At 47.6% G+C, this 12,800-nt stretch overlaps 1 protein-coding gene across 3 annotated transcripts in view; it reads left to right on the forward strand.

Moving 5' to 3' along the window:
* PAX7 (paired box 7) overlaps positions 1–12,800 on the forward strand; it is a gene marked incomplete at its 5' end in the record, with an annotated part of 94,426 nt that overhangs the window by 55,148 nt on the left and 26,478 nt on the right. For all 3 annotated transcript variants that reach the window (XM_082069990.1, XM_082069989.1, XM_082069991.1), the window contains 2 exons: positions 3,347–3,512; positions 4,079–4,278. In XM_082069990.1, coding sequence (XP_081926116.1) covers positions 3,347–3,512; positions 4,079–4,278 — 366 coding nt within the window. The remainder of the gene's footprint in view (positions 1–3,346; positions 3,513–4,078; positions 4,279–12,800) is intronic.

Here is a 12,800-nt window from a genome sequence, read left to right on the forward strand (position 1 = left end):
TTGCATTACAGTTAGATGCTCTAGCCTCTATATTTTAACTACCAATAAAATGATTTATAAGCATAAAGGCCTGAGCCACCTTTAAGGCGGGGGAAGGGAAAGAATTGCTAGCGTCATTAGCTGGAATGTATCTTCTTTTTTTCTGTGGGTTATAAATAAGGGGCAGAATCAACCTGTTTGGGCCATGAAATGTCCCTTCCTCTGCACGGGAAGATAAATCCTATCAGTTTCTTTGTGGCAGCTTCCAGTGTATTTGTGGCTGGGTTCTCCAGCCGGGCTCCGTTAGCAAGCACTCCATTTAAGCATGTAGTAGTGAATTTGATGCATGTGTATTTACTATTCTTATCATTTATTGCTTGTTTTGCTGTGATGCTTCAGCCAGGACAGAGATCTCGCTGCTGCGCTGTGTATGGTGCTTACTGGCAGTTAAGGAGAGCTTCTGTTTCAGATGGCTGATTATTGAAATAAACTAAAATACAAGAAAATGTGGGGTTTATCCTCAGTTTAGGGGTGGCGATCTGATGTGTGGGTTGTATAATGGCCAAAATTTGTTGAATGCAGTGATGTTTCCCCTGACTTCAAATCAGCAAAGCAGTAGCTTTCCTGTAGTCACAGAAGGAGCCTGTAGCATAATTAAGAACTGTATTTCTCTCCTGATAGTCATGACAATTAGCTTTCCTGTCTTCCAAACCCCTGCACATTCTAGAGCAAAGCAGGTAAGACACCCCGAGAATGGCCCCTGCACAGGCCTTTTCGGTCAACTCTACCTAGTTGTAAAAGGATTCAGAGCATCCTTTTATCTCCCTTAACAAATAAAGGAAGGGATATTGTTGGACAAACATGTTCTATGCTCGACCATCTCACTCCACGTGTTTCTTCGGAACTTCTAATCCCAAGTGGATTTGCCAGCATCTGGCTCTCAGTTATAAAAAAGGAGCTTTCCCACCCTTTGCAACGTCGGGAAAGCGTCAGAAATCACTGGTGTGGCGTTTACATCCTGGGAGTTCAATTTCTCTTTCCCTCTTGACTCCTGGATTCATAGCTGCCCGGTTATACCCTTCAGGTATAGGAATTTTAGATGTTATTCCCTGCATTGATATCTTAGTTTTTTGGAAGCTCTTCCAGCCTGGGACTAGGCCTTTTTCTCTGAAGAGCAAAGGTTTCTTTATCTCCTTATGTTCACCTCACAGAAATATTGAGACAGTTTTTATGTCCTTAGCTATGAAAGTGGAAACAAATGTATTTTATTCTAAGTGACATGAGAGGAGCCAAGTTCTGTATCCCTAATGAGCATGAATTCCACATACATGTATGTGTGAGAAAAGGATGGGACCATCCTCTTTGCATGACCAGGGCAAACAAAAGGTTACTGATGTGTGTTGCTCGCTGCTTCTAGAAACTGTGCCACGAATTGGACTGTGTAAAAGCGTTGTAAAGTGTTACAGACCTTTAAGGTTCATTCATTTCTCTCTCCTTAACTCTGTCCTAGATTTTGCTAGCGACTTTTGGTGCCAAAAATGGACCCAGAGATTCTGACCTGCATGGCCTTTGTTGAGCAATGCAGATCGGATGTGAGCTGACCTATTTCTGTCACGCTTTTGGAAGGTGCTGAGAGGTTACGCTGCTTCAGCCACTAGTGCAGTGCCGTAGGAACAGGTCTGTAAAAAGAGGCGTCTGGTGCCAAGGACCTGACATCAGCCCTGGATACATTTCAAGGGGTTTAATTTAGACCGTCTCTTCCAAAGAAAACCAGGTTTTTTTTTGTTTTCACTCTACGTGGATGTAAATAACAGCAGGACTGCCCAGGACTAGGTCTTTCCTAACCATCACCAGCAGGTCACACGCAGATATCATTAGCAGGTTTGAATCTGTTTCCACAGCACACTGGATGAGTAACACAGAGAAAGAGCAAGAAAAGACTGTGACCCAGAGAACCTCACAGAAATTGGTGTGTGTTACTCAGTGTGTGCTTGTTTTTGCAGCAAGAACCGCTGTAGCGTGTGGACTGAGAGCCAGTGCTCAATTAAACAGCTCGCAGTGAAAACATGTTGCCTTGTCATGCCGGGTGACCCATAGGTGCCGATCAGACAAAGGCAAACCAGCAAGTGACCGTTTGCAGCGTGACTCAATCTGAAGGGCAGAGAAAAATACCCGCTTTGAGATTTGGATCGTGGCTGAAGTACCAGGTGCGGTCAGACTAAGGTTCTGCTGTATCTAGGGAAGAAATTTTAGTTTCAGTTCACAAGCTGTGGGGACGGTTTAGGCTGCAGTGCCTCAAACCCTTGTAACCCCAGCTTCTGATCTGACGTTGAGCAGCTTCGAAGCCTGATGGAAGATTTTTTTTCGCCCCAAATGCTTTACACTCTTGATTTTTGCTTCATTTTTTCTTGTTGCTGTGAAATTTAATCGTGTTTTCTAGCCCTTTAGGCCTCACAAGAGTCCAGCAGCTGCATTCTCATCTGGCTTGAAAGCTTATCCGCATACTTCTGAACCCCAAACAGGGATCGGGCCTGAGAGCCTCTCTGATTAAATGAAGTAAACCAAGCCCAAGAGACAGCTTGAGAAGCCTTTTCCACTATGCAGAAAGGAGATTGCCCATGATAAAACACATCAGGGCAGACAAATGCATTTAGAAAAATTTGCCTTTGCGTCTTACAGGTAAACTGGCACTGCAGGAAACATGAGCCCAGCTTTGCACGTGCATTAGTACTGGGTTTATTTTAATGCACGGAGATTTAAATTGGCTGCAGTACAATTCTATTGCACACTGCAGTGCCTCTTGCAAGGAGGGCATGTCTTAGCATACAGACAACAGTGATTTGCTGCAGTCCAGAGAAGCTGAGAAAACCCTGTATTCCCTCCGGTCTGGTTCTATCTATTTAGCTTGTCTAACATAGAAACCATGATGCTAATCTCTCTATTTATCCCTCCTAACAGTGCAGCCGTGTTGCTATTATGGTACTTAATCCTTCAGCATAATTCACATAGTTGTCAGATAACAAGGCAGAATGGCCAGGTGGTAGCAATGCATCTATTTGGAATGGACTCTCTTGGAATACACAAGTTAAATTATTCCTCTTCGTCTCGCCCTACTGCTGATACACCCTCCCATGTTCTCAATAGCATCTTTAACAATTTTAAATGAATATCTCTTCACCCAAGAGCCAGGGCAGTACTAGTGTTGTCATTGGGAGAAGGGAAACTGAGGAACAGAGACAAATACAAAGGCAGCGACTCGAAGCAGCTTTTGGCCAGTGCTGTAGCTCAGGATGCGTTTCCACCCGCAGTGCGGGTGAGGTGGGACAGCAGCTCTGAGTCACACGTGGATTTTTCCTCTCCCCATCAGGTGTGGTTCAGCAACCGAAGGGCGAGATGGCGCAAACAGGCGGGGGCGAACCAGCTTGCGGCTTTCAACCACCTGCTGCCGGGGGGCTTCCCGCCCACAGGGATGCCGACTCTGCCCCCGTACCAGCTGCCAGACTCCACCTACCCAACCACCACCATCTCCCAAGGTGAGTGCCCCTGCGCCTGCACTGCTCCTCCTCTCCTGCCCTACGTCACCCTATCGGCCCTTCCCTTTCTGATTTGTGACATCCCACAAGGCTCTTGTAATACATAGGTGGTTTTCCTTTACTTGGGAAGACCGGGTTTTTCCTCAAGTCAATGGAAACTCCACAGTTTTCTCCTCTGTCTCATGGTCCTTTCATGACTATAGTTCTGCTCAGCTTTTAAATGATGAGCACATCGCTATAAAGTGAGTATCATATTAGGTGATCCCTCATTCTGGATAAAACTCCATACTGGGGTTCAGTAGGAGGAGCATTGCTAATCTTAGTTGGCCTTGGTCTTCACAAAGGAATTTATAGCTTCTGTCTGGGGAAAAATTAAGAGACAATTCAGATATTTCGTCCCAAGTTTGCATATTTTGTACTGTCACGTGGTATGCTCATGTTCCCTTGGGGCACAGAGATAGTGGGACCAGAAGCTGAGATTGGAATAGCCAAACCATCAATAAATGCTCTGCAGAGCCCCAGCTCTAACAGCCGCCAACGTTCTCCCCGGCCCGTTCTCTCCGCAGACGGCGGAAGCACCGTGCACAGACCCCAGCCCCTGCCGCCATCCACCATGCACCAGGGCGGGCTCGCTGCCGCCGCCGCCGCCGACACCGGCTCTGCCTACGGGGCCCGGCACAGCTTCTCCAGCTACTCGGACAGCTTCATGAACGCCGCAGCTCCTGCCAACCACATGAATCCTGTTAGCAATGGCCTCTCTCCGCAGGTATGTGACCCGCTTCCATTCTCTTTCTTTGCCTGACACTTTGGTCCAGATTCTCTGAGAGCAGGGCAAACTTCAAGCTATCACAGTGTGTTATGGTTAACTCCCTTGAGTTATTGTTATTGTCACCAATTCCTGGAAGCAGCCTGGTTTAAGCAATTAGTTAATTTGTTTATCGGCAGTATGTCTGTCCTGAGCTCAGCATTGTGCTGCCAGAGCGTTTGTATCCTGTTAGTTCCCATATTCAGGTTAACCCACTCTAAGTGCAAATGCCAGGACTGGAACATTGGTGTTCATCTTCTCAGCCCTCCAAAAAAAATTCCAGTGCAGACGTGGGCCTTTTGATTGTGCATTTTAGCCTAATGACAGCACGCTTGATTTTTTTAGTTACTTCTTGCAGGCTTTCTTTAGTACTGTCCATGATTTGTGGGCGACTGGTCTAGAGATGAGCTGAAGCCAGCTTGTCCAAGTCCAGTTGGAACATGGAAAGCCCTGCGAGTGCCGTGGATCTGAGCTTCCTCAGGACACAGGGATGTAGATCTGGGATCTAGTTTTGAGAAGGTGTCGTGTAAACAATTCCGCTAACGCTTTCCACGAGGTCAGAATGAGAGGTGTAGCTGAGCTTTAAAGGAGAAAAGGTACATTTCATCTCATTTAAGCTTCTCTTCGGTTTACTTGATGTGATCTGTTTTCCAAATGCACATTTGCTTTTAAATGGGACAAGGCACATATTGTACACTGAAAATTAACAGCAAGGACTTGTATCCATGTGGTGCCTGCCATCCTGGAGGAGTACCAAATATGTCTTACTTTTTCTCTCAGTCCCTTGTGAAGTATGGACACATACAAAGTGCACTACGGCAGTTGTTTAAGAGTGGCCAGTGTCACTATTTAAGACAGGAAGTAAAAAGAATTTGAAACTACAAGGATAAATTAGGTAGGCATCTGAAATGAAAAGGCTACAACTGTTTAGAGAGGAGTGCAATGAACGGAGACATCAGAGAGGCATATAGAATTTAAGGTCCAATAGCTTGTGATCTCTCGAGTGTGAAAACAAACATTGAGTGTCAATGGAAAGAGGGAAATTTTGCAGCTTCTCTGAAATGGTATAAAAAGCCCACTTCTAGCTTTGAATGGTCATGAGATGGAAAATGTAAAAGTGTGACTGGTGTGAGGCTGAATATTGGCTCCAACAGTGTAATTTATGGGGGAAATAGGGCAACATCTTTCTGACGAGGGATCTCTAATAGCACTGGGCTTGGGAGATGAGGATACCGGGTGGAATTCAAAGGCAGACTGCAGGTTAGATGGTCCAGGGCACCTGATTAATTGTGATTATCACAAGTGCAATTTAGCACCGCAGAATAAGTTAAAGATGCAATCCACGTGATAAAGCTGCTAGATGTGTACAAGTCCATCATGCAGTTTCCATTTCTGTAGCTTCATCGTTTACTTACTAGTCCCACTCACTGAATCAGAGGCTCATTGAAATGATCAGACCAATGCTTTTTCTGTGCTTATCCCTATCCCAAATTAACCTGCCCCCAGGCTCGGGCTGGGGGAAGATAGAGTCCTGAGCCAATAAGCCCTTTGTATGGCAAAGAGAGCATACATTATCTGGCAGTCCTGAAGAAAAGAGAGCTTTGCACCCCCAAGAAGGGGAGATTCCCATTTTTCTGATGCTTTTAATCATGTGAGGGCCAAGCTATCAGCATATAAATTCTTCTATTTCTTTTGTGCATAGAAAGGCTAACCCAGGTGATTTTATGACTGCTTTATATTTACTTATCTTGCTATATTCCTCTCCTGTTCCTAGTGGAAGGATGCAAGAAATAATTCCTACAAGCATGAATGGGACCTCCTAGAAGTGTCCTTTACATAGCAGGGTGGGTAAATGTTTTGTGAGGTCTCAATATGGGATGCTCTATATAACCTATTTGCACGTAATTCAGCTATTCCATGGCATTACAGGTAAAATTCATTGCACCTCAGCCCTCTTGTTCAGATATCTGCGGTATCTGGTTGCACTCTGCAGGGGTGAATACCAACTACAGCGAAGGAGAGAGTCCAGGAGATGGAAAAAAAATACTGAGAACTTAAAATGATGGCAATTTATCTGAGCTGCAAACGGACAGTTCTCTGGTTTCATCCCTTAGCAGCAGCAGGAGGGAAACTTCTTTGCAGTTTAGACAAGGAGGTGGGGGCCAGCCTGGCTGAGAGCTGCAGCATTTGCTGCGGCTCAGCACCGCTATCCAGTTACCCCAGGATTGGGTGTCCCGGCCACAATCCACCAGACGGGCTCGGTGCTGGCAGCTGAAATTCTAGAGGAGAAGCATGGCATTTCCATTCTCACAACAGAGCAAAGGGGATTACGTTTGGCCTCCGCGGGCTCAGTCCCCACGCACACACGCACTTTAGTCCTCCCCCTCCTGACGGAAAGAGCAGACGCTGCTGAAGTTTTCCCCAACCTTCACGTGGGAAATGGCCATGTTTCTCGCTTGTTTACCAGCCCATGGCACACAAAGTCTTGTGCCCATCCCTGAAACATTTCCCATATGTTTTCCTCCGTATAGAGGCCATTGGGCCTCTGTTCCAGACCTGAGACCGCTGAGGAGTGAGAGCTCAACTGGGAAATATTATCTTCAACTACTTCATCCCATTATAATGTTTTTTGTGACACTTTATCCAAGAACACCGACTTGGTCATGCAAAGGATGGTTCTATGTAATTAAACCACTACATACTGTGATCTCTCATGCCATACTCCGTCCTAGACCTTAGTGCCAGACCTCAGGGCGACCCGAGCGGTGATTTGTGATGGTTTTGTGCCTTTGTAGGAGAGAGACATTGCTCTGAGTGTCGCCTCTTGGAGAAAGAGGACTTCACAGGTTGCCCAGCTGCAGCCAGATGTGTCACCCCACATCTGGCAGGATGCGCTGGGTGGTGCAGCAGTCACGGGTGATCAGGAACATGCAGCAGCGAGGTCCCCGTTGCTCCCTGGACGTCGTGTGGGTCGGCAGCAGCTGTCCCTGATTCACCTGGGTGACTCAGTGGCCTCTGGGTTGGCACTGATTCCTGTGCCTAAACTTAGTGAAGAGACAGAGACCCGAAGCAAAGCATGAGTAAGCAGAGTTAGCAGTCATAGAGTATAATTTCTGGCCCCGGAGCTTCTGTCTCATAATTTCTTCCAAGAGTGGGTTGTAAACCAAGTGTACGCGTGGATGGGTGGGTTTTCATAAATGCATCGTAAATATTTCCAACTCATTTTCATCCCGCAGAGGAATCATCTCCCATTTAACTAGAACAAGGCCGAGCACTGAGACATCCTTCACCAGGTCCCTGCTTCACACTGCAGTGCGGACAGACTTTGCATTCACTTGTTTTCAAGGCTCAGTATTGCCCCTCACCATGGCTGCGATAAGGCTTATGACAGATAGCTCAGTATAATGGTAAACTCAGTATTAAGTCCATTTGAGTCCTGCTCAGCATCTGTCAGTCCTTTAAGAAAGGTGTCTGCTGCAGGGTGGGCTGAGGTGGGAGGAAATTAAGTGAATTAATTACAAGTCAACATAAAAAGTGAGGGCCACATTTCACTGCGCCTCTGCCATTTGTGAAGACAGGAGATTCCCTGCGTGCTTTTCAAACAGTAAAAAGTAGGGTCATGTTGTATTCTGGGCTGCTTTCATCTCTGGCACATCTCTTCTGCCTTTCAAAATGTCTTCATAGGTTTTTTAGGAGGATTTTACCCACTGCTTTGCCTCCTAAAATTCTGCTGCCCTTTTAAATCCGGGCCTGTATCTTAAATGTGTCTACTGTAGCATGTTGGAGTTACTCAAAAGCAAAAGATCATTAGTTTGTTGCAGATGGCCCCTGTCTAGCTGCAGAACATATTAGGGTATAGTTCAGAGTCAAGCACTTTCTATACTTTCATAACATGTTCTTTCTGAGACCTTTGAATCTTGTAACAAACCCACAGGCTCACCCAGAGATTAAGACAATTCCAGAAAGACGAAGAGCCAAGAGAAACTTGTTCACCATCTCATATTTATTGCTTTAATTTTCTCAGGGCTTTTGGTGGCTTTTTTTTTTGTTCTGTGAGCAAATTCATTCCCAGTGTTACTGCAGTATCTGAAGGTTGAAGTCAGATTTTAAGATTTCTGGTTTATCACTGTCCCTCCAGTGTTCCTGGAGGGACACTTGAGGCATAGGTCAGGCTTTAAACTCAAGGTCAGGCTCTAAACTCAAGGACCCTCTTAGTCCAGAGCACAGTTGTGTTTTTGCTGACGTTGTCCCAGGGCTCCAGTCTCTTCCTCCATCCCGGGTGGATCGGGGATTGTGTGAATCCTGGGGAGACCACACCTGGAATATTGTGTCCAGCTGTGGCCCCTCAGTTCCAGCAGGACAGGGAACTGCTGGAGAGAGTCCAGCGCAGCCACCAAGATGCTGGAGGGAGTGGAGCATCTCCCGTGTGAGGAAAGGCTGAGGGAGCTGGGGCTCTGGAGCTGGACAAGAGGAGACTGAGGGGGGACTCATTAATGTTTACAGACAGGGTGAGTGTCAGGAGGATGGAGCCAGGCTCTTCTGGTGACAACCAGTGACAGGACAAGGGGCAATGGGTGCAAACTGGAACACAGGAGGTTCCACTTAAATATGAGAAGAAACTTGTTCCCGGTGAGGGTGGCAGAGCCTGGCCCAGGCTGCCCAGGGGGGTTGTGGAGTCTCCTTCTCTGCAGACATTCCAACCCGCCTGGACACCTTCCTGTGTAACCTCATCTGGGTGTTCCTGCTCCATGGGGGATTGCACTGGATGAGCTTTCCAGGGCCCTTCCAGCCCTTGACACTCTTCTGTGATTCTGTAAATCCCCATCAGGAGCACACAGATCCCAGCAGAAGTGTGAGCAGTGTGAGCAGAGCTGAGTGCTTTTTTTGGGGGTGGAAAACCTGGCAACTGGGAAGGACGTGATGTTAACTGGCGAGCAGGGAGCAGGCATGGCAGGGCTGGCTCCAGCGCTCTTCCCTTCGCTGACATGGATCCCTTCTGTCTGCTTCCTTTTCTCTTTTTTTTTCCTTTTTTTTTGTCAGAGACACTGTGCCTATAATAAGCATTCAAAATGAGTCTTGCTGGGCCAGGAGAAGGGGAGGGGAAGAAAGAGGGGGAGGAGAGGGTGAGATTTGGGGGGGGAGGGAGAAAGGGAGGAGGGGGTTTAAATAGCAAAGAATTAGAAAAAAAAAATCTGATGCAAATCACTAGTAGAGAGAAAATTATGTGCAATTACCCAAGCGATACTGGGCAGCCGTGCCCACCCCAACCAACAAGATCTCATTAACAAGCAGAAAATAAGATTGAAATGGTGTGTAAAAGAGCTGAAAAATGAATTTGAATGCTGCATTTGTCCACAATTACCCCCTCGTTCACACATATTTTATTGCAATTTTTTTATTATTCTTAATCTTTCCATCCCTCAAAGCAGATTGGGAACATCCTGGCATTACAGTTGCTGAGGGAGGAAGCATTAAGGATTCCCCGTTTCCCTGAAAGGAGACCCTTCTCTCGCTCGAATTTTAAAGGGTTGGTTTTGGACGGATAAGGATTCATTTCTCCGGCTTATCTTAGTGTAGGAACATGTTCTTCTCCTATTCTTTAACCTCAGACGCTCTTGGGTGCCACCTCACACGAGGGTTTTTCTTTAACCTTGCCTCCTGGCTTCCTCTTCCTCTCTTTTCCCCCTCTCCTTCCCCTTCCTCCCACCTTCCTTTTCCACTCCTGTTTTATTTCCGCGTGGTCTCTGCCCTGTTCCCCCCACGCCGCCTCCTCCACGTTCCCCTTGCAGCACCATCTCTCCAGGACCGCGATTCCCCCAAACGAAGCATCTGCCCTTCACAAAGTCCTTGCTGTCCCAATTATCCCTCGCACCCCGTTTCTTTCTTGGTGAGCGCTCTTCAGCCTCCCCACGACCTTTGTTGCAGATTGCACATGGGATTTTTGGAGAAGGAGGTGAACAGGTGCTAAAATCCCTGTCCTTTTTCAGTGGGAGTGTGGAAAGGAGACATGGGAGCTCCAGGTTTCTCTCTGGGAGAAACTAACTCTGCTGAGACTGCGTTGGCGTTTTCTCCCGCTCGGTGTCGAATGCAGCTCCATCTCTCTAAACTTTTAACCTACGTGTCCCAGGAAAGCTGGTAGTTTTTCCACTAAAGTTTCTTTTTTTTAAAATTTATTTAACCAAACAAAGCCATCTGCTCTTGTCAATTAGACGCCTCTGCTCCCAGCAATGGGAAAACAGGAGAATGGAACATTTTTCTCGTGTGAAAATGGATACGTATTTATTTGCCTTGTTCCTAATGACTGTTTCTGCGAGCGAAGGAGTAGGGTGGGAAGGGGGAAATCCATATCTGAGGGGCCAAAATGCTTTCTGTCAATCTGGAGGTTTCTTGGGTTTCCTTGATTCATTTGGATGTTCAGATCCCATTGAAAACTGATTAGAAACAGGCAGCACCTTATTACCTTAATAACTCTGGGTGTCACTGATGATGTTTATTCCTGTGTGTTTTCCACTCCAGACATTGTTCTCTGTGGGTATTACTGTGATATTAAAATATTAGAAACACTGAAGGATTTCAGAGCGAACAGTCGTTTCCTGAGCCTTGAATTCAACAGGAGCTTTGTCGTTACCTTCGGTGGATCCAGGACCAGCCCCTGTGGCACTGAACTCTTTGTCAACACAAGTATCAGAAGCAGACAAATTGGGGAATAAGGAGTAAATAGGAGAAGAAATACAGGGAAAACAACCTGAGGAGAATGACGAGACCAATGTCAGCAGGAGGAAATGCAGGGAGATGTGAAAGTGTCTGATAAGCCCCCAGACGTCAGAGCGGGGAGCACTTATTTAAGAAACACAGGGCTAAGACGCTTAAATCTGTACCCAAAAATCTTTAAATATCCCTTCCCACCCAGACCCCACTACCCATTTATGGGCTGGTGGCAGCAAAGCTGTTTCCGGGTGGGTGGAAGAGGCGACGCGGGGGCTGTAATTCCTGCTGAAACCCCTCTGGGTCCTGTCTCTTTTCCACACCGGGGAGGGTAAGAGGGGCTTGGCTGGGAGACACAGACTCGGAGAATTCAAATGTAGGATTTGCCCTGCTTTATGATTAATAAGGGAACTTGAGACAAGGCAGGCAGCGCAGATAGAGAAAAATGAGAGATTAGCAATTAATACAGCATCCAGCCTGGCGACGGGCATTTCGGAGCGACCTCTGGCACTCGGAGGCGAGTGTGGCTGGAAGAGCTGCAATAACCAAGGGACCAGGGAGCTGGTGCTGAGCCGCGAGAGGAACCAAGGGACCGCGGTGGGGAAAGCAGCCCTGGAATGAGGGACGCAAGACAGAGGGGAAGCTTAAAAGGGAGGAATGCAGTAAAAGGAATAATCAGGATTCAGAGGCCGGGGCATGTGTGCGTGCTCTTGCACGCCTGCGTGCACAAGGGCATCGATGTCCTGCGTGCACGTTCTGTGCGTACACGCCGCTGTGTGTGCTCGTGTGTCGTGTGTGCCTGTTAAAATCTAGCAATGGTGTAACAGCTGTGCTCCAGCTGTGCCCTGGCTGTGAAAAGCCATCTATGATAGGAAAAATCTACGGCAGTGTACTTTGCAGTGGATCAGGCGCTGACCTCAACCTGTTCCTCTCTTTTTTTTCCCCACAAAGAGGGGTTGTGGAAAGCGTAACGACACCAGTGGGCGCGCAGAAGGGCAGAGATGCGCTGGGAGAGGAGGTGAGACGATGTATTGCAGGTACGGGCAGGTCAGCGCTCTTCTTGTGAACATCAACCCTGCCCTGGCTCAGGAAACGCTCCGCTGAAGACAGACGCAGGATTGTGCGTTGCTCACATGGTTCCGTGTTAGGGTGATATGCCATGACCTCCAGCTTTCCCGGAGCTGATGGATGCATTTTGAAACGGGTTGTTACTCAGTATGGTTTATTTTCAGTTCGCTTCACCATCGACGTGTGCTAACAATGCAGGAAACCTGCGTTCGCTCCCGTCCCAAAGCCAGCCAGCTGCTGGGATCGCTGATGGGTGGGTTGCAGTGTCTTAGAGCAAAGGTTGCAAGCAGAATGTTGGAGGCTGAGAGGACAGGGAAGACTTCAGGGGTTTTGTCCATCTCTGGAGCATCCTGGAGGGCTGCTCGGAAGAGCTACAGGGCCCTGTGAAGCATCATGAGGGGTTTATGGGGGAGATGTACCCTGAAGGGATGCTGTGCTGGTCTTTTGTGTGGGATGAAGGGCATCTCGGTATTGTGGCAGCTTGCAGTGCGTTTGTCTCGATGCACTGTGTGCGGAGGGAGGAGGAGCAGTAGACGGCTGTGCAATACGTGATTTAGCAGCTTGGGGTGACAGAGCTTCTGTGGTGTGCAGGGAGGTGCAAAGGAGAGGAGATACGGCTGTGTGTTGAACAGATAAATATCAGGGGGTGTGGGGTGCGTGCCACGCGGGGGTTTGCACCTCGCACAGCGACGGACACGGGCAAAAACAGC

The sequence above is a fragment of the Streptopelia decaocto genome (genome assembly GCF_964273445.1).
Source record: "Streptopelia decaocto genome assembly, chromosome: 20".
NCBI classification, from domain to species: Eukaryota; Metazoa; Chordata; class Aves; order Columbiformes; family Columbidae; genus Streptopelia; species Streptopelia decaocto.